This window comes from Takifugu rubripes, chromosome 7, assembly GCF_901000725.2.
Source record: "Takifugu rubripes chromosome 7, fTakRub1.2, whole genome shotgun sequence".
Classification (NCBI taxonomy): Eukaryota; Metazoa; Chordata; class Actinopteri; order Tetraodontiformes; family Tetraodontidae; genus Takifugu; species Takifugu rubripes.
Window position 1 is genome coordinate 7,901,731 of NC_042291.1, and position 21,336 is coordinate 7,923,066.

Sequence of the window (21,336 nt, forward strand, 5' to 3'; positions counted from 1 at the left end):
TTATTTAGGAACTCGGGTCACCCTGGTCTCTAATGCAAGCTACACTTCGCCACGGTTGCGTGGCCGTTTTGAAATGAATTACACGTCTCACATGTGACGAGAATATATCATGCTTTAATAATAAAGATACAAGGACATTTGATGTAAACCACCAGTATTGCACATAGCTCAGGCACAAAACAAGTGTCAGTTGCTTCGAAGCGCTAACTTATTCCTAGGAACAATACACGGGCTGCACCGATTAAAGCTCTACACCCGGGGAGGAGGGAAAAAGGTCAGGAAACAAAGGGGTGAAATTACATTAAAGCTTTGGCTGAACATTTAATTGTGAACAAGAACTCAAAACACTCGAATTCCCAGAACTCCTCGAACAAAAACCCACATTCCATTTTACGCGTCTCCCAAAAATACGACCTCTCCCCGAAAAAAAAGGAAAACTCGGGACATCAGACAATTACACACAACCATCTGCCCAGATGATCAGCTTCCACATGTAAATGTTAAATATATAAATTACCCTTTAAAAAAATAATTCCTTTCCCATTTGTCACCATTCTCCCTTCAGCTCATGGTAACGGCACAGTGCAAAGTAACAGTGTTGGGAAGTAACTGCTAGAATATCATTAAGTGTTTGACAAAAACACAAGTCTCACAAAAAGAAGAAGAATAGTCTGCAAAGATGCTCAAGTGCTTTTGTTAGTTTTGTGCATGTGCGGTGAAAGCATTTACACTTCCCGTCCTTGAGTGACATTGCGAAGAGAGTGCAATCCCATGATGCAGCAGCCTCTGATCAGACCGGCGATGTACACTGGAGGGCTTCCGTCCACGCCGTGGCGGGAGCACAGCCAGGCCACAGAGGGCAGTAGAGGTGCCGCCACGGCCACCAGATCCACCAGGAAGCTGTTGCTCCAGTAGCGCTTGCCGACCGCATCCAGTCCCTGTGACAGACCAGGCTCCTCCTCGCCGACGCTGAAGTCCAGCTCCTTCATGAACCCTCGATGCTCAGCTGGTTCGGAGCAGCACGTGCCTGAGTCGGTGGAGGTGTCGGGGCTCTCTGGAGGAACGGGACAGGGAATGCTGGGTGGAGGTGGCCCCGGAGCCTGACCGGCGAGAGTGTGAGAGGCCTGGGTACACATGCCCAGAGGATTGGTGGAGACTGGAGCTGTGTCCCCTGCTGTTGCCTTGTGGTACTGCAGCAGCTGGAGCACGAGGGCAGGCAGGTCCGGAGAGCAGGACATCGCATCCGTCTGGATTCCTTTATCTTCTGTGCTCTGCTGTGAAAGCATGCTCACAGAGATGGTACCAGAAACTGTGTTTGGTGTGGGTTTAATAGGTTCTCCAATCAGTGGATCCTCCAACAGCACAGATACCCCAGGCTCAGCCCTCAGCCCACGGTCCTGACCAACATCTACTGCAGTGGACATGAAAACCTCCTCCAAAATGTCCACTCTGCTGGCAATTTCATCATTGATCAAAAGCCCACTGTCAGCCATGGCCTCCACCCCTTGTTCTCCCATCTCCATCCCGTGCTCTTCCTCCCCCACCAGCTTGTTTCCGCCACCACTGGGGCCTTCGGAGAGGAAATCCAGAGTGTTTTCACCTTGGAGGTTGGTGCCACTCTGGGCGAGCTCCATGCTGCGCAGCAGAGACTCCAGTTTCCTGTTCTGTATGTTGATGTCGATGAAGTACTTCTGGATTCCCTTATCCTTCTCCATCAGGCTGCTCTTCATGGTTTCCACCACCTGGCGCAGCTGCTTGATCTCCTTGCGAGCCTCTTTGAGGGACAGCTGAGCCTCCACACGGTGACACTCTTCTTCGATCCAGTCTTCCCTCATCCGGCTGAGCTGGCCCTTCAGATCCTGAATCTCAGACTCCCTAAACCAGCCAAGAAAGTCACAAATGATGTAAATGATCTTTGGAATTTCCATTACCCACTCATCCAGGATTCAGACTGATTCCTCCACCCTCATTCTCACCTGTCGTGGACTCTGTTCTCAGACTCCAGCAGTTTGGTCCTCAGATGTCTGATGGCCACCTCCTTCTGCTGAAGGGGGGTGAGGTACTGCTCAGGGTTTGGGGGTCTGATGCCATGGTTGTCCCCACACAGGTGGTAAGATCCCAAGCCGGCTCTCCTGCTGAACACAGGATGGAATCTGGTAAAGACCGAGTTTCTCTTTTCACATTCCACGCAGAAACATTTTGGAACGTAGAAGTGGAAACTCCTCACTGTGGACGGCGTTTTGTTTGGCTTTCCTGGAACTAGCGTCTGCCTCGGCATTACTGGCCTGTGGCCAAAATGCTGCTTTAGTGGGTATAAACAAGCGATAGAGCAGAGCAGAGAAAAATGACCCTTAACCAAAAAACTAATTGCATTAACATTCAGATGCCCTTTATATGCTTTCCGAGTGGCGCAGCTTTATGCTCAGAGAGGGCAGATAAAAGGATTTGTGTGTTCTGTAGAGGAGGGGCAAGCAGATTTGGACCGTATGCAAAGCAGCATGAAAGCCCCTCTCTGCCACCAGCACAATATCCTAGCAACCTGGGATACTTGAGGCTTTGATGCAAGTGCGCCGCATCCAGCCAGAAATAGAAACGGCCTTGCAGGAGGTGGCAATGGGAGGAAAAGATGTCACGTGACATTCAACCAAGCGGAGAAAAAGGCTTTAAAGTGACGAGGGCGGATGGCTACGGGGCGTTTATGGAGGCTGGGAATGCGAGATAAAGGCGACGGATCGGCCTCCTGCAAAGGGACCCAAAAACGCTGCGACATAATGCCGGGGCTGATGCGGCAGCCGTCAGAGGCGCAGAGCAAAATATCAAAGCGTCTTTGCTCCCTTCATTCTGAAATATTTATGGCTCTTTTCTCTCAGCCAAAGCTGGAATCTTTTCAGCCCGTTTGCAGGTTTGCTGCAGGCCACGTAAGGCCGCCATCCCAGCACCGTTGCTATCGAGTTTTTATTAATCCGCCCTCCAGCCAAACCATGACCGATATAATCCCAGACGGTTTAACGGGGCGTACGAGGAGGAAACAAACATCAGGGCTTAAACCAGCCACCCACTCACTTACGGATATTATCTGCGCTCCAGACCAAATCTCTCAAATCTCCCCGATCTTCGCGTTTAATCGGGGAAGAATGGGTTTGTAATGAATCCATGTCGAGAAATATAGAAAGTCTGAACATAAGGTCACACAAATGATCAAGAATGAAACGTTTCACACCTTGAAGTGGGGCTGGAGTTGCAGCTACTGCTGTTTGACGAAGATGCAGCTTTAGGAGTCTTGTATGGGGCGTAGAGCTCCGCGTCACGGTTGGCCATCGGGCTCCCGGCTGGTTTGAACACTGGGAGGGATCTGATGTGGTTGCCACGGCTTAAAAGACAATAGCAATCACTGTTAAGTTGTTTGGTGAACATGCAGACTGTCAACAAGACAGAACCGTCTTGGCACTAAATGAACACACCTGCGCGAGGGAGCTTTCTTTGGGGCCAAAGTGAACGCGGGGTTCCCTTTGGCCTTCAGGCTCACACTGCTGCTGGAGGAGCTGAAGTCTGCCTCACTGCCTGCAGGGGAAGTAGCTTCATTGTATTAGCATGCCACCAAACAAAAACCAATTCTTTGAAACTTTGCTTCAAAACCTTGGCCTTCTTACTAAATTGATACAGTCCACTTATGATTAACTCACTGTTCCTGTCAGCTCATTGATAAATGCTGCCATTTTGACTGTGGTGACAGATATTTATGCTAACAAGCATTAGTATGACACACAATTTAAAGTCTGTTTTCTGAGTTAAACCCAATAAATGCCAATGTCCAAAACCCATGTCCATCCTTTAGTTTGAAGGAGTGTGGCATTAAAATAACCTACTTCTGTTGCACGAGTCTAATTCCTTTCAATAAAAACCAAAGCCTAAATGGTACAAACACTCCATGAATCATTTGTCAATTTAACTGTCACCAAATGAAATCGGGAATTCAAAATAAAGCCCTACCTGAGAAGAGTCGTGTTCCATCAAACAACACCATAGTACTGTGTCCAGTGACAACTGTGTCAAACTAATTTGCCCAGAAATTGGTGATCTTTCACCACTTGGTGAGTGAACTAAGGGTGTGCGCACATTCCCCCTGGGTAGTAACTTCCTGCTGCTAATCACCCTAATTGGCTAAGCTCCCAAACCCTTTTCCCCAAACCAATCAGCTTCTTTACTCATTTTGATTGGTGATTAGGCATTTTTAAATGCCCTTCAGATTAAAAGGAAGGAAGACCTCTTAGCTTCAATCTGCTGTGGAGCTGTAATCTCTGTTGGGGCTAGCGAGTGCTGACATGCATCACGAGCTGATCTGTGTGTATCTTTACCTCTGGCCTTCATTGCTGACCTCAGCTCCCTCTTGTGCCTCTGGGTGCTGCGTGGTTCGCCGCTCCACTCGGCCATCACCCTCACCCTCTTCACTTTGGCCTTGCGCTCGGGGAGGACCGGCGAGCCGTGGCTGCTCCTCTCTGAGCCTGACGGGGTTTTGGAGGGGGACACAGACTGACTAGTGGGGCAGCCGGTGTCATCTATTGTGAACGGGCACACAGACAGCAATAGCCAAGGACAGGCAGCGTGGGGCAGGCAGGCGATCAGAGGGGGTCACCTTTGGCTTTGACTCTCATCGGGGGGGGGGGGGGTTCACACATGCACACGTACATGCAATGCTGATTACTGAATAGAAGCTTTTCATTTGTTTACACTTGATAAATATGGAAAAGATTTAATTTTACGTTTCAGATACTTGTTTGTCAGTTAATTTGATTGTTTTGGACAATATTTGAATGTTATTTTAAATTTATTGGAGACAATTATATAGTTAAAACTGCCTTTTAAAATCCAACCTGATGCTCCAGAAAAAAGCTGTTAAATAATCAAATTTTTCATTTTATTGTGGTAAAATTGTGTTAGAAACTTTTACTTCCTAAGCTAGCCCTTTATTTTCTCTGTGCTTAGACGATGAAAATGATTTTGTTCCACATGCATAAAACCTGTTTACGGGGGGGAACTGATGTGTCACATCTGTCCCAAAACAAGGGTGAATCCTGCTGCTGGACATCTTACCAGAGCAGAAGCTGTTGGTGCTGATGGTCCGTTTGGAGTGGTCTGAGCTGAGGTCACACTCCTTCCCCTCCTCCTCGGAGAACTGTGAGTCCGACAGGGGAGAGGATTTGTCTTTGGCTCTGAAGGGATGCAGCACCAGGCGCGGGATGCGGCTGCGGGGACTTCCGCTCTCAGGCGACTTCTTTTCCTGCCCGAAAGAAAAACAACCCATCTTTCACTTTCTCTGTTTCTTTTTCCCCATCCAAACATTCAATGTGGAAACAGAAGAACTCACCTCGTATTCTTGGAATGGACCCATTGTGCTTCACGTGGTGGTTTTGACTGATAATCAAACACAAGAGCAGAATCAGTCAACTGCAAATGTGGCGGCATTTGGACGTGGCACCAAATACGCCTGGCAAACAAGGACCGTCTGTGAGAAGCCACTAAATCCCACCCACACACACCCACACACACACACACACACCCCACACACACACACACACACCCCACACACCCTGGTTGATACAACACAGCAAGTCCAGAGCCTGTCACTTTAATTTGAAGGCACGTCTTTAGTGCTTAAACCGATTTTATAAACGTACCAGCTATTAAAACATAATGCTTTCAAGACTATTAATAATATATTTGAGGAGATGAGAACTGTTTGTTTCTCACATATAAACGAGGTCAGTCATACACTAAATAATGCAGAATTTTGTTCATGCCAGAATAACCTCCACGCAGTTACATCACTTCCTCGGCTGTTTCCTCTCATAGCCGGTGCCCAAAGGGGGCAGTTGCATAAGTGCATTATGGGTATTTCCCCCTTGTATCTGTGAGGGTGTTGTACTGCTCTGTCTTCCCTCACTCTGTCCATATGTCCAGCCCGGGCTGCACAAGACAATGGACTGTAGGCAACGCGGTGATGTCATCACGCCGTGACCTCATGCCAGCCCCGATCACATGCAAGCAGCCACGATTCGATCAGCGGCCCTCAGTAGGATTGCAAATATAGGGCAGAGAGCCACGGGAATCAAAACCCACTTACAAAAATAGACTCAAGCACCCTGGGGAACACATTCCCTCTGGTTCTGAAGATTCCAGAACAATCCGAGTCTACCTGTCACACAGCAGTCAGGGCGAAGATGTGCCCTCACAATGGCGGAAACAATGGGGTAGCTGTGAGAGGTTAGGTATGGTAGTAAAGTGGTTAACAAAGGGTCGAGACCCCCCCCCCCCATGTCCAGTTGACATAGAAAACTACCTTGGATACAATGACCTGGATGATTGAGAATCTACACAGACATGTTAAACAACTATGTGACATAGGCTTGAATTCCTCTCCTGAACTTCTCGCTGCTTGAATCCAGACAGCCCGGGTTGGATAACGCGCAATCATTTACAGATCCCATGATGAACAAGTCTTTAAGCCTCCTCTGATGCTGTTCCCCTCACCCAGATGGTGGGAACCAGCACGGCGTGGGCGTGAAAGATGCTTTCGCTTTAATCTGCCCCTGTTTACGTGTTCCCTCGCAGAGAAGCCCTATAGCGGGACGATGGTGAGGCGGTTCAGTGATGCTGACAGTCGCTCCACTTTCTTCTAAATTGACGCGTCAGGAACATCTTCCTCCAGAACATTTTCAGATGCCTTCTGTGAGGGACGTGATGCTCACTGACCCGCGCCAGACTGCCTCATCACTACATGATGTCACCACTGACTAATTACTTTCACTCATCAGAGATTAAAATCGTTCCTCTTTTCATTTTCACAGCAGCGGCTGCTTTAAGATTCTGCCAAATGCAGCCCGGGCGTTGATCCAACCACAATCTTTTGTTATTCAACACAACAAACGCACCATCCTAGATTTTAGTCTTCTTATTGCCATGGTAACGTCATGCCTTTGTGTATCTTTTTCCAGAACTAGATCTGTTTTGCTAGTTGGGTATGTTTAAATCACAGCCTCTGTAATAAAGAATGACCTGGTGCCACCCGGGACCTTCACTCGAACTTCACACCTTAAAGGTACAAAAATGCAAACACGTTACTTTGAAGCGAGTGTTCCTTCTGATCTCCCCAAACCCGCGATCTTGAACTTGTAAACAAGCACCACCTGTGCCCACTTCCCCCTCACCAAATGTGGATGGCGGACTTGTTAAGAATTCTAAATAAATAAAAAATAAAAAGACTAGCCTGGTCGTGGGGTGCTGGTCCCTCCCGGAATGATGTGCGTCGGTCGGTGAAGCACAAAGGGTCGTTCCGCTGCTGCTGCTGAGGATGCTGCTGAGGATGCTGCCTGGGTGCTGTGCTGACAGGAACTGGGTGCGCAGACTGCTGAGAAGAGGACAAGAACCGAGACCAGTGACCGTGCACGCGCAATCTGACTGCCAGCCCAAGTGTGTTACATAACACGGGATTACTTAACCGCAGCCTCTTCTGCGCCATAAAGAACAGTCATTTAAATTTCATGTGGCGTTTTACCACATGGCTGAGATTGATTGTGAATAATTCAAACGGAGCAGTCTATCATATAGCTGGGTTTTGGAACATTTTTTATATCGGATCTAGCTAATTTTACGCAATAGTTCGTGCGTAACAGCTGTTGTGTGTGTGCCACCGTTGACTGAGCGAGGATAAGAACACCGTCGGGTCTGTGACATGTTCCGTGCACGTAAGGGGACGCGGTGGTGAGCGTGAGGCCGAACATTGGCTCTTTCTCCCCCTAATGGCGCGTTTGCTCTCCATGGTGCTGAAATTTAGGGACATTCGCCGCTTCGGTTCTGATTAAGACGCGTTTACGTACAGATTCGGTAATCACATTATTCGAGCCGAGCGGCTGATTTCAACACATTTGAACACATTTACGGAAGTCTTGCATTGTTTTGAAGCTGCGGGGTGGACAGTGAAAAGGCTTCGGGCGCCGCAGTTTGGTCCAGAAACAAGCTTCAGGGTACTAAGTCATTGTTTTGTTTTCTCATCACCGAGGCCCTCTGCTGGAACATCCACGCCACTGAAATGGACTCAATCTGGTCACTGGGCCACTCGTAGAACTCAATTTACTCATTTATTGCTACATTAATGCATTTTTCAAAACTGTTATCTTCTTACACACTTTGGCACACAGGCCTTTTGTTTTATTGGAACTTGTCTTTCATAAATGTACAAAAGAATGCTGAAATCGTGTTTTGCAAAGGCAAGACTGACTTAAATAAATCTCTGATTAAGGGAGGAGGATGTAATAACTCGATCTTGCCTCTTCACCATCTGGTGATACTTACAGTTGTAGTAAATTAATATTACCGCTAGAGGTCAGTGTTGTGATTGTAATGCGTCTCAAAGTTTGACCGTTTTGTTTTGACACGTTCATCCCACAACATGTATAAACTTCGGGCCATTTAAAAACACGGGATCCACATTAAAATGTACAGTTTGACATTCTTCATTGTTGTTGAGAGACTTCATGCATCAGATCAAATTAAATTCAAAACATTTCAAGTTATATAACAAGTCTTCCATTTAATACAACGTTAAACTAGGTTAAGATTATATATATATATTTAAACAAAATTTGAAAAAGAAGTGCCGTCACACAGTGCGATTATGATCTCTCTGTAAAATCTATTCTTATCTATTTTGACATGTCCTTGGAAGAACTCAGAGACTTTGATATGGAGGATAAGAACTTGTGTTTTTGTTATTTTCTGGATAGGCGGTTAAAAACACTGATTGCTATATAAAAGTGGCACACATTGTGCGTTCTTGTTGTTTTACTCAAATGAATGCGAATTAGTTGTTTGATTTCTAAATTAATATCAAATGCGGACAAAAACAGACATAAATCTTCTTGTTGTGCATCACTTGGCTGCTCTCACCCCCAACAAAAAACTTTCTCACATGCACTCTGCCGTCTGGACCCTGTGGCGGTCCGTTGGCCCTCTGTTTGGGGGTCGGTGACACGAAATTATTTGGGAAGCCCTGCACTCAGCGACCATGTGGGCGTGTTTCTCTCGGCCCAGCACTCTCCGCTCTGGTGGAGTCCGGAGCGCAAAAACGCACTTCTGGTGCGACGCGAGGGCGCAAAAGTAGCAGCTCCCCGACACTGACAGGCACACCATCTCCGGCCACGGCGGCACCGAGTACCTGATTCAAAACAGTGGAAGAGAGTCTCTTGCGGTCTCACAGTGACTCCTCTAGCCATGGACGCACCTCGATTCGTAACGTTATCTCTGGGCCTGCTCCTTGCTTTCTTTTGGAATATACCGTGTTTCCAGTCTGCTGCTATTATCTCTCCCTCTGCGCCGAGGAGACACAAGGGAGCGAGGAGCTCTCATCAGGACGGGCAGAGGTCATCCGTGTTCCTAAAAGACATTTTCGCGTCTTCGCATCCTTCGGGGGTCCATCATAAAGAAGACCTAAAGGAGGCTATTGTTCCGCACGATTACATGCTCTCTATATACAGGACATACTCGGCTGCAGAGAAACTGGGACTAAACGCGAGCTTTTTCCGCTCCTCCAAATCAGCCAACACCATAACAAGTTTTGTGGACAGAGGAACAGGTTGGTTTCAGTCCGCTTGTACTCAGCTCAATCAGTAGCCTTGCGTAATTCCGTGGCACTCTTTATTATTATTATTATTATTATTATTATTATTATTCTTTTAGTCAACTGGTCCATCATGCTTGTCTCGAATGAAATATTTAGGACCATTTAGACGCAACAGGACACGAAGTGACTTTTACGCGCGTATCAAAATGAGTTTGAGTAAATGAGTAAACGGATTTTTACGCTTCCGAAATATAGCGTTTTACTAAAATAACTTTATTTAATGTACAATTAACAAATAAATGCATTTATTCCTGTTAATGAGCACGTAGGGGCTTTTCTGGGCTGGCAAATAAGATGCACGAGTGTGTGACTTTTTTAATATTAAGTTCTATTACCCTTGAATTAACCTCAGGAGTACACGACAATAAAACACTAATTAAGTTGTGCTCTAAATGAGGGCTGTAAATCAAAGTCAGTGCAGGCGGCAAACGGCTGCCAACCTGCACACAATTCGCTTAATGAATCCACTTTTAAACAACCCTCATGTATTCATCTCATCCCATCTTATCTCACCTACTATTTAACTATCCCATAAAATACATTTGATGAATCCCCCTGCTTCCCCCTGCAGTGGTGTCTGTTCGGGCCACAGGTGCTGACAAAGGTCCCACACTCACGGGTGTGTGTTGGTGTGAGAGGCAGGTGTTTGGGTCAGTTAAACGTGTGTAACCAAGTGATTTCGACCAGCCTGCGAGGACAAACACGATCTGATAAACACAAACACGTCCAGCACACACAAGGGGACACAGGCCGGGTTAATCTTTTGCAAGAGAAATACAAGGTATCTTTGTTTGCGTCCCCCTCTTCCACGAATCACTCGGACATAAAATGCCCCCCCCCCCGAAAAAGAAAAAAAAAACCATCATTGAGAGATATTTGGTCACCACCCGGGTGCTTCTGTTGCGTTATGTTCCAGGTTGATCGGTGCATCTGGGATTATGTTGCACACATTTTTATTTTAGGTTATTCTCTAAAGATTCACCAAGGCCTTCTTAATACACTCACCCGAATGAACTGGAAATAATTACCCCTCACACGCAACAGCCCCTCGTTTGAAAGCTTGAATTCGAGGATAAATGTAACTCCGACGTGTTCCTGCAGCGGGAGGTGATCTGATAGGAAAAACGCCTCACTTTCTCCTGTGATTTTGATGTGATGTGTCACTGGCTCTGACCCCGAGCTGGACCCTCTGAGGGCTGCTTGGCATCGAACGGCTGATTGGAGTATTTGAACTCGGTGATCTAATTGAGTGTTCATGTCATAACATATCAAACACTGTCTATTCTCCCATAATGACCCAACCCGGCCGTGATGGGCACATCACCAAAAAACGACACGGCGGAAAAAAAAAAATTATGAAAGAACATTTCCTCCGCTGCGGAGTTGGCGATGTTATTTTTTTTTCCTCAAATGCAGAAACTCCCCCTTCCACCACCGCTTCAACAGTTTCTTCCGAGTCTCCCAGCTCAAACGGCGTTGGTTTCTTTCGCGATTCCCCCTCGGCCTTCTTTAAGTGACGCGTTAGTTCAGATCTAACCTTTTCGGTTTTGCGTTTTTACGCAGTATTACGCAAACGTGCCTTTGGAACGGCTGCATTGTGGCTTGTTTTGGCTTCACACTTTGTGTAGGTAAATGCGGAGTACTTATAAAAGCAGACCGGGTGTTTCCCAGAGGTCAGAAAAGGCAAGATCAGAAAAGAGTAACCCGAATCTGAAAATTACTTTTGGCACTTGGGCTTACTCATTAAAGCGCAGATGGTGCAGCCCTCTCTCCCTCTCTCTCTCTTCCCCCCTCTCTTTCTCTCTCTCTCTCCTCCTAAGCAGAGAGGTAGATGATGGAAAAAAAACAAGCATGTTTTGCATTTATTCAAACACAAACAAGGGCAGGATGTCGATTTATCCCAGCAGGAAAAACTCCTAATTATCCACCGAGCGTCTCAGACATCACGGGGAAAAGGGCTTTTTAGAACGCAGCGATGAAATGAAGAAATCATTGTGCATTTTGAAAACTGTCAGCATTAATATTTTTGAATGATTCCAACAGTCTTTTCGGCCCGTGCGGGTGTGTTTTAAATGGAATGTTGTCGTTGGCAGGATAGGATGAAATATAAGAGGGGAAGTGCTTTAATGAGGAAGCTGGGGAATCAGAACTGTTAATTATTTGGTGAACTTGCATTCGATTTGTTTGAGGTCTTATAAAAAGGTAAAAAAATCAGAAGAATCTTAATGCAGACCATACGCGTCACCAAAAACGCGCACAAGGTTTTAATCTGCTTTTACTGTTCGACTCGGCGGGGATCGCGGAGGGAACCTGACAACCAGATTCATGTATCTGCTCGCAACAAGTTCTTTATATCACAGGAGTGTTTATGTGCAGGCACGTCAGATTTGTTTTATAAAAGCACATTCCGAAATTAATGGAAACAGTCGGTGCAATTTTTAAGTCACAAAACAAGCAATAGAGCTCAATACAAAAATACATATATTATTAACATGTCTGCCGTTACTCACCCTCATACAATCCCTCGTATCAGCCTTTATTTCAATTACATTTTAGATAAATTACGACATTATTGCAAAAAAGAAAAGGGATAAAAATCGACAGTCCGAAGAAAGAAGAATAAATTTCATAGAACTCTGGGAAAAAAAGAGAGTTTGCTTTTTTAAAAGCAGAGCTGCAGCTAAATATGAACGATGACACGTGTTCAGCATAAATCATCCTGACAAAAACGCTACGGGAAGGCTTGTACCGCACTCTTTTAACATCACTGTAACGTTTTTAAACGCCCTTTCGTCTTTTCCTTCATAACGGTGGCCTTGGCGTTATATCACAAGCCTTCATGCCCCCCACCCCGCGGAGAATAATGCGTTAATTGTGTATTGTTCAAGAGTGTGTGTCGCCTTTGGTCCGTTGTGTCTGGCAGCAACCATGCAGGGGCCTTCACCTCACTACAGGCCCCGTGTTTTTACATTTGTCTTTGCCCCTTTTTTTAACCTCAAAATTCAAGGGGGACGGTAAAAATCTAAAACCTAAACTTCTCATTTTCCATGAAACTGGATGCAAATAATAATAATTGACAATATATTTTTCTTAAATTTCACTCTCTTTGACAAGGTGATATTTTGCCAGAATTTGCCGTTTTGAGTGAAATTTCTGCAAGTGTTGGGATAGATTCTAAAATAAAAAACCAAACAAAATGAATTAAAAGTAGATGGATCAACAGTTAGATTTGAAATGTTTACGTCGATAATGCACGAACTGAAATGAACGAGAAGTTCATGAACGCATCTCCGCAAAGCTTTTACTCGCAAATCTTTCTGAATCGTAAAATAAACAATACATGTTTGCCAGTGGGAAGCGAGTTATTATTTAGGATTCTTCATCAAACTGAAGACTTGTCAGCTACACTTTGTTTCAGGCTGGTTCATAGTGGACATTTGGAAAACAAGAAAGAGAGAGAGAGAGAGAGTAAGAGAGAGAGAGAGAGAGAGAGAGAGAGAGAGAGATAGAGAGAGAGAGAGAGAGAGAGAGAAGGCCCCTGTGGAAGAATGTGTGTCCCCCTCTCCTTTTATCCCTCTGAACACTGTAAAGCTTAAGTGAATCTGACTGCAATTATTTCCTTCTTTTATCCTTGCAGACGATCTTCTGCACTCTCCTCTGCGAAGACAAAAGTATCTGTTTGATGTCTCAACCCTTTCAGACAAAGAGGAGCTGGTCGGTGCGGAATTAAGGATATTTAGGAGAGCGCCGGGGGATTCACAGACTTCTTTGCAGACAGCGGGCCTGTATGACATTCAGGTCTATCCGTGCCGCTCGGACAGGCTGCTGGACTCAAGGTCTCTGGACCCACTGGACTCCACGAAGGGCGGCTGGGAGGTTTTAGACGTGTGGGAAATGTTTAAAGCACACCGGCAACATCGCCACCAGCCCCACAGTAAGGAGACTCAACTTTGCCTGCAGCTTCGCGTCACTCTCGGGAAGTCAGACACCGAGGTGGACCTGAGGCATCTGGGGCTGGACAGGAAGGGTCGACCTCAGCGAGACAAGGCCATCTTGGTGGCATATACCCGCTCCAAGAAGAGGGAGAACCTGTTCAACGAGATGAAGGAGAACATCAGTTCCAGGAAGGAGGAGGCAAGTGTGATGATGGAGAAGGTAGCAAAGAGAGGCGTTAAAGGAGAGGGGCCGCGTCGGCGGCGGAGGACTGCTCTGAGCAACCGGCATGGCAAGCGGCATGGCAAAAAATCCAAATCCAGGTGCAGCAAGAAGGCTCTGCACGTGAATTTCAAAGAGCTGGGCTGGGACGACTGGATCATCGCACCCCTGGATTACGAGGCGTACCACTGCGAAGGGGTGTGCGATTTCCCCCTGAGGTCGCACCTCGAGCCGACCAACCACGCCATCATACAAACGCTTATGAACTCCATGGACCCCAACAGCACCCCACCCAGCTGCTGCGTCCCCACCAAACTCAGCCCCATCAGCATCCTGTACATAGACTCGGGCAATAACGTGGTGTATAAGCAGTATGAGGACATGGTGGTGGAGCAGTGTGGGTGCAGGTAGCGGCCCTTGAGCCTGTACTAAATGCTTCAAAGGACAGAAAAATCAAAGTCTTGATAGGCCCCCGGTTGAAGAATGTCCTCTCAAAAGCTTTGACGCGCGCGCCTTATTCAAAAGGGATGCACTCAACGGCGGTTTCTGTTATTTATTCAGACTCAGCACATTCACGATCATTCACACTCTTCTGCCTGTAAGTGTTACGTCTTCAGTCTCATCCGTGCAACAGGTCATCACTCATCAAACAGCCTTTTGTTTCCCAGACAGTGTGTGCCCACATGGCACAAGGGAATGGGCACAAGGCGAGATGGGAGCCTATTGGGTCCGACTGTGCACCTGTTCGTGCCGAGGCCAGAGGACAGTGAGCTCTGCTTGTCAGGGTTTTGTTGCAGATCTGCCGTGTGATCCTGGCAGCCGGACCGGACTCTTTTGGGTATGTGCATCCAGGCCGTAATTGTTGCTGTCCAGCTGGAGTCATTACAGGCCCAAGCAAGTGCCCGGTTCTCCAAAAAAGGGGGTGAGGGTGAATGTCTGATCTATGAAACATGCACAGTCGAGTGCATGGTCTCACACACACACACACACACACACACACATGCTGGCCAGAGGAGAAGAGATAAGAGGGTCGCTGTAATGCCTTGAAGAGATTTTTTCATTCCTATTTGGAGTCCAGCTGAGCGGCGCTGGAAGAGGCGTCACACGCCTCCGAGGACAGAAGAGACACAGAACCAGACCTTGTTCCTGACTGGGGCCGTTGTAAAGAGAAAGAAATAATAAGCACACATAAATAAAGAGAACTTTTTGTTCAAAAGTCTGCATCTTTATGAAATGCACTTCTGCGACTGACTGCGCCGCTGTCGCTCGGTCACCGAGTTTGTTTGTTTATTTTTGTCCCCTCCGACGACAAAAATACAAGAAGAAAGACTCGGAAACGAGATGATATTTAAATGCACATTAGCTTTGAATGCACTGCTGTTCATTTATTTTTTTGATGAGCTGTAAATATTTGTACATTTGAATACTTTACAAAGTGCAACAAATGAAGAAATGAGAAAACAGCATTTCTTTGTAAATATACAAAATGCACTCAAATCGGTATAATTTCTATTATATAATTATTTTATTATTTGTGGTGTACAGAGTTCCATGATAATCATATGTTTCGTACATTGTTAAGAGTAATTTAATGTGTATTCGATATTGTTTGAAGAGGGTGGAAAATACCATTATTAATGTCTACCTCATAATAAGTGCATATAGAGTCTGAGTTTGAGGTGCATTCAGTTAGAGTGTAAAGAGCTTTTACAATGATATCTAAGAACATTTATATGCATATATTACTGGATAATATTCCACACCATTACTGTACAAATAAAATTCAAAAGTAATTCTGGTACATCCCATGATTAATTGCATTTCTTTACTGTGTTTTAAGTGTCTTACCTTTACCAAGACGATACAACCTTTGGGCTTTTTAATAGGGACAAAAAGAGGTTAATAAATTGCCATTTAATAGAGTGTTAAAATTCATATGGTAAAGAAAGAAGACATTACTGACATGAACGAATAATAATGTTTCAATCACCAATCCATATGTGTGCAGGAAAATTAAAGTATTTTAGACTTTCTGGATGACTAATTATGCTTTAACCATTCTAAGACTCAATAAAAGTGAACATTTGAACAGTTTAAAGGTGTATTTAACCTAATTTTTATGATTGGAGATCAAACACAACACAAAATGCTCCTCTAAGACGATCAGTACAGAACGTGTTGCTCATATATTCCCCATAACTTACTATAATTTTTTTTTGTCATCACGAATAGTTAATGTCAGAGGTCATCGGCTAACTTGGGCACGTCCTCGGAGATGCATGTAAACGCGTGGTGGAACGCTGCCTACTGTCACAGATACCTGCATTCAATGCATTCAATCCTCCGCCATTTCCCATTGAATTAGACTGCTTGGGTCAAGTTTACTTAACACTTTAATGTTTCCCAATCTGTGCATGAACAAAAAAAAGAACATGAACAAGAAAGGATTGCTTGCATACAAGCTCTCGACCTTGGCCTGGAAACAATTAGGAAATTGCTTTGAAATGTTATATGTTGTCCAGGCTCATGTACAGTATCATGTCACTCCCCACATGTTTGCTGGGGGGAAACAGAGGATGCTAAGTGCACTCTTTAGCAGTCACCACAAATGAATGACACAACAGTCATTCCCCAGAGTATAACCAAATGCCCCCCCGGGCTGTAAGTCTGGAACCCCATCAACGCCGTGCTGCACCGTGGGAGACACATCACACGGCACCCTCTTACCGCAGACAATTCTGCTTCACTGTTGTGCAATCAAGCTTGATTTTCTAATCATCTTCATGGGATAAACCTGGACTTTTTTGATTTACGTTTATTTGACAAGATCCCCAGCCTGGTAGGCACTGGCCTGGAGGTGAGACTGAATGTTCAGGGAACGGTTAAATGGTGATGAAAGGGAAAGGAATGCTTTGTTTACTCGCTTCAATCCCTCACTCTCAAGTTAAATGTTCCTATAAAGTTCATCACAACCTCCTTATTGTCCCTCTGCTCCACGCCAAGACAGAGGGAGCGGGGAAAAAAGGGAAAGCTGTGTTTATTTGAAAGGCGCTCCTAATATATTAGTCTAAGCAAACCGCAGTTGGCAAAGAGATGGGTTCTTTTCATCAGAAACACAAATATTCTTGACACCTCACATCTGCGTGCGGAGGATCCTTCAGAGAGCCATAAGGGTGCATGAGTGAAGGTCTGCTAGGTGTTAGTCTGAGTGGAAAACCAAGGGAAAAAATGTCCTCTTACCTCATGTGGAGACATGAATGTTCCTCATCCTTAACCTCTCTGTTATCACTGATGTCCTCATCAGTGGTGGGAAAGGTATAAATCATACAGATGTTGAAACACCTCTGCACAGGCCAGAATTTGTTTAACAGGCATTAGAACATTCAGTGTGATTACTCGAAATTAAAGCTAGAGAAAGACGAACTGAGGAATGGAGCATGGAAGCCATCAGGCCGGGCTTTCAAGTTTGAAGCCAATAAAAAATTATTTATTTTTCAATGTCTGTTTTTCTCCACACCGACCGTATTTCTGTTTCCTCTAGAGAAGCCCCCCCCCCCCCCTTTCTCTGGTTTCTTCCAGTTATTATGTTTTGCTGACACTGTAGTTCCTTGTTTAATAAAGCTCTGAGTGAAGGGCAATGGAAGGCAGACCGGGAAACCTTTTCCACCTAAATCTGAGAAGAGTGTCTGCCGGTGTGTGCGTGGACAGAAGGGCAGCCGTGTCTGCAGATGGACAGATGAGTGGAGCGAGGGGGCAGCAGATGCCTGAAGTGACCCCTACTGCTGCCATTCATTGAACCTCTGGCATCAACACAAAGGCAGGGGCAGCCTCGAACATTAAATACACTTTCTTGTGCCTTAATGCCAGAGGTCAGTAGATCCCCCCCCCCTCAATCCAATTTTTCAGTTTTTTGCTACGATGGTCCGACAAGCTGTCTGGGGTGTGTTCCTGACAGAGGAGGGCTGGGTAGATCCACTCTGCGAGTTCAGATTTGAGTTGTTTCCCTGATGAATGGAGTAATAAAAAGACATTATTTGATAGAATGGTGATTGGTTCTACTCGGCAGCTGCTGTTTTAGCTGAGATAGATCATAAATCTGGACAGAGCCGGCACGGTGTAACAAAAGCCTGGGGTGTTTCTTCTGATGGCGCATCTGCTCGTCTCATCCTCTCCAGCCCCGCAGAAAGCCATCCCTCCCTCCTGTCAGACCATACGGTGACAGGAAGAGAGCAGACACCTCCACTTCACCACAGATAACCTGCTAATTGCATTAAAGGCACTCCCGACTGGGCTTTTGAAACCTGAGGACAAAGCTAATTCACTGGCCGAGAAGGTTTGGTGTGAATGTTGTTTTTTTTTGTCTCTGGGAAATTCAACAATAAATTTCACACAGGAAAGAGGAAAAAAATTGGCAAACTTGATGAATCTGCTTGGAATACCTGTCCAGAGAATCCTGCTTTTGTTCTGTTTATTTTCTAAAGGAATGTCTGAGGGTGCCCTTTCACCCCTCCTCATCCATTTACTGCCCCTGGTCTATGTTACAGATGGTGACCCGGGTCCTCACTATCCCTGATCAACAAGTACACCTTCTGATTCTCCCACAAATCTCTGCAGAAAGGAGGATTGCCTTTTGGTATGCTTGCCGTTTATCTTTTTTATTTTTTCTTTGGTCAAGTGTCTGTGTGTGTTAGTGTGAAGGGCTGAATGAGCTCGAGCCAAAAGCAAATTTACTCACTTAACTCTGACAATGCTCATGTTTGGGAGCAAGGCCAGGACATGACCTCTCTATACCAATTCACATCCCTCTAAGCTTGAGGAGAGGACAGGGAGGGTAGGTGACCAACCGGAGTCGGACAATGGTGTGAACATGAGAAGCTTTTGTTTTAGGTGTTGACATAAAAGTAAGAATTGGACATTAAAGCAGCAGAAAACTGCAGGACACTCTTAAATGATCAAGCTTAAGAAACGGCCGCTGAACTCCAGGCACAATCAATTTCCCCAGGTTTTCACCAATACGTTTTGAAAAGGACATATAGCGTAAAGGGAGGTTTTGGTTCTGCATTGTAAAACGAGACATGTCGACAAACAAACATGGGTCAGGGGCAATGAGGCAGCAAGACGAGGATCCGACTTTGGAAGTGGTGGGGTGGAGGGGTGAAGGAGGACTTGATGGACAACTTCACAGCGCAGCAGAGGCAGAGCTTTCACTTAAAAATGGTGCCTGGCCTATCTCAAAAGGTCAGCGCCCAGAACGCTAACACACTACATTAATCATGAGAGGCTGCGGCTTACCTGTCTAGCATTTCAGCTGCGCCGTACAGTTAACCTCAATTATGCTTGATTATGAGGTGTGAAAGATGTAAGGCTCGTGCAAAAGATTAGGCATCAATAATGCAGGGTTTGTTTGTTTTTTTTTAGATCAGATGTGCCTGTCTGACACCATGCTAGAAAGGCAGAGAAATTCCTTGGGGAGCAGGGTTGGCCAGCAGGTAAAAGGGAGGTTGTGTGGTAACAGTCCTTTATGATACACATGCATGGCTTTTAATATGCCATCGAATCCAGTTTAAAACAAAAACTGTGCACGAATGCCTCTCCACTGCATGTGTTCTACCTTAAATTACCTTCAGTCTCATTTACCCTCATTTTGGTATCAGGTTACTTCTCCGTAGCAGCATGTCCAATCAACACTGTGGAAAATGTAACATCCATTATCTTGAACAACAATGGCAGAGAGCCCTGTTTTCTGTAGCCAGAGTTCTTTGTGAGAATGAGATTTTTTCCCCCCAATCGGTAATCTGCAGCTCTTTACATCACCTATTAAGTGAAAAGGTAAGCAGGAAGTGCAGCGGAAAAGGGGCAACAGAAAGCTCAAGGCTTCATGCTGTCCCAACCCCCTTCTCGGTAATTGCCCCATTATGTGCCGGTGGTTGAAGGAACCATTATACAGATGTTTTATGACGGGGCCATTTTCATTTTGTCTTCCCAATGAGGGACAGATTTATGGCACAGGGCAGTCCTGCATTCAGGGCTAAAGGAAAACCTTAGCTACCACATTCTCCAACGCACAAATGAAGCAGTTTGCACAGTTGCTTTTGTTCACACATACACACTCTCACACACACAAAGGTTATTTCACTGTTTTATCTTTCCTGTGACTGTCATAACAGCGAGCCCACGGCAGGGATGAATAAATCTTTAATGGAACAAGACTTCCAGGACAGTCCTGCTCCGATAAAGGGTGGTCTTTGGGGAGGGTCTCCTCTCCTGCTCTCAGGAAGGCTTTCCTCTCGCTTTCTCGCCAAATATTATCCTACAAGGAACTGCAGATCAAACACTAGCTAGCTTTTCAGAACTAATCTATGTTAGCTTGCGGCAAAGTGTCTAAAGGCCCCTTTTGGTCATGCGGTTTCTTTTGTTGAGTTCTTCCCCGTTTGGATAATAAATCATTGGGTCAGGGACTTGAATGCCAAGTAAAATATTGGTCGTAAATTGATGTTCTAATTTCAGGAATTCAAAGGGAAAACACACCCTACAGCTCACGACTACAATTATTAAGGCTAACATTGTGGAAACTGAGGCAGAAATGGCAAAGCTTCAAAGTACTGAATTCACACTGATGCATTTAATCTGTCCAGGGAGATGTTCTGTGACAGAACACGGCCTCCAAATGTGTCACAAATAGTTTTCCTTTCATGCACCAAGTTGTCAGGTGCAAGTCTCTAAGCAAACATGGCCACCTCAGGATCAGCCATTATTACTCATTTACCAAAGGAAGACAAAGATAGTCCAGGGAGCTTGATTTGCTACCAGGACACTGGCTCATCATGTTACAGCCACAGAGACGCTCCTGATACCTCCTACCTGCCTCTCCATGTCTGACCTTCTCTATTGTGATAGAAAAGGAATGCCAATGATCTTATACTCTTCATCTGCTGACTTTTACTGAAAAGTCCCCAAAGTTGTGGCTTTGAAAACTGCAACCGTTTGTGCTGCATCAGGAAATCCGAGCTGGGTGCACGGACATGGAGCTGAATGAATGATATATGGCCGACCGTGTTCGAGGTTAGTTTCTGTCAATTCCCTCAAATACCACTCTTTATTCACTACGACATAAATTCTCCCACTCTGGCACGAGGAATGGAGCGAGGTTTGTTTGACCAGATGTAACTTTATCAGGGACTGTCTCTCTTTCCTGCTATTCTTGTGTCTCCCACATCTCCCAGCTTAGGCACAAAAAAGTGAGCTCTCAGACAATATTTCTGTTTGCCGTAGTCTGACCTCTTTGTGAACTGCGGTAAAGTGAAAGGCTACTTTCAACCGAGGGAATCGGATGGCGGTAACCATATGCCTTTCAACTGATACAAAGGTAGGAAAGGGGGAGGCAAGTTTATGTGTGTGTGTGTGTGTGTGTGTGTGTGCACTTTGGGTGGGGTGGGATGGGGGTGCTGCATGCAAGGGTGAAAAGGAAAGTGCCGTGCTGCATCTTTTTGTGTTGGTAAAGTGCC

At 45.6% G+C, this 21,336-nt stretch overlaps 2 protein-coding genes across 7 annotated transcripts; one reads left to right on the forward strand and one right to left on the reverse strand.

Annotated features, from left to right (window-relative positions):
* Window positions 1–94: 94 nt before the first annotated feature.
* Window positions 95–7,425, reverse strand: sybu (syntabulin (syntaxin-interacting)). Of its 5 annotated transcripts, none has more exons than XM_029838850.1 (8): window positions 7,265–7,425; window positions 5,366–5,412; window positions 5,092–5,278; window positions 4,356–4,556; window positions 3,462–3,561; window positions 3,221–3,370; window positions 1,977–2,132; window positions 95–1,875 (listed from the first exon to the last, which is right to left on the reverse strand). In XM_029838850.1, the coding sequence occupies exons 2-8, from the start codon at window positions 5,387–5,389 to the stop codon at window positions 726–728; spliced, it is 1,968 nt and encodes a 655-aa protein (XP_029694710.1). In that variant the 5' UTR covers window positions 5,390–5,412; window positions 7,265–7,425; the 3' UTR covers window positions 95–725. The 5 variants fall into 5 exon arrangements, with proteins under 5 accessions (XP_029694710.1, XP_029694712.1, XP_029694709.1 ...); XM_029838852.1 differs by having other exon boundaries at window positions 4,356–4,502; window positions 7,265–7,423; XM_029838849.1 differs by having other exon boundaries at window positions 1,977–2,135; window positions 7,265–7,419.
* A 1,651-nt stretch (window positions 7,426–9,076) lies between these two features.
* gdf6a (growth differentiation factor 6a) lies at window positions 9,077–15,632 on the forward strand. 2 transcript variants are annotated; one of them, XR_003889101.1, is made up of 3 exons: window positions 9,077–9,628; window positions 13,314–14,429; window positions 14,500–15,632. XR_003889101.1 is itself a non-coding variant. In XM_003965895.3 (2 exons), exons 1-2 carry the CDS (start codon window positions 9,268–9,270, stop codon window positions 14,240–14,242), a joined length of 1,290 nt encoding a protein of 429 aa, XP_003965944.1. In that variant the 5' UTR covers window positions 9,077–9,267; the 3' UTR covers window positions 14,243–15,632. The 2 variants fall into 2 exon arrangements, 1 of the variants encoding a protein (XP_003965944.1); XM_003965895.3 differs by having other exon boundaries at window positions 13,314–15,632.
* Window positions 15,633–21,336: the final 5,704 nt, after the last annotated feature.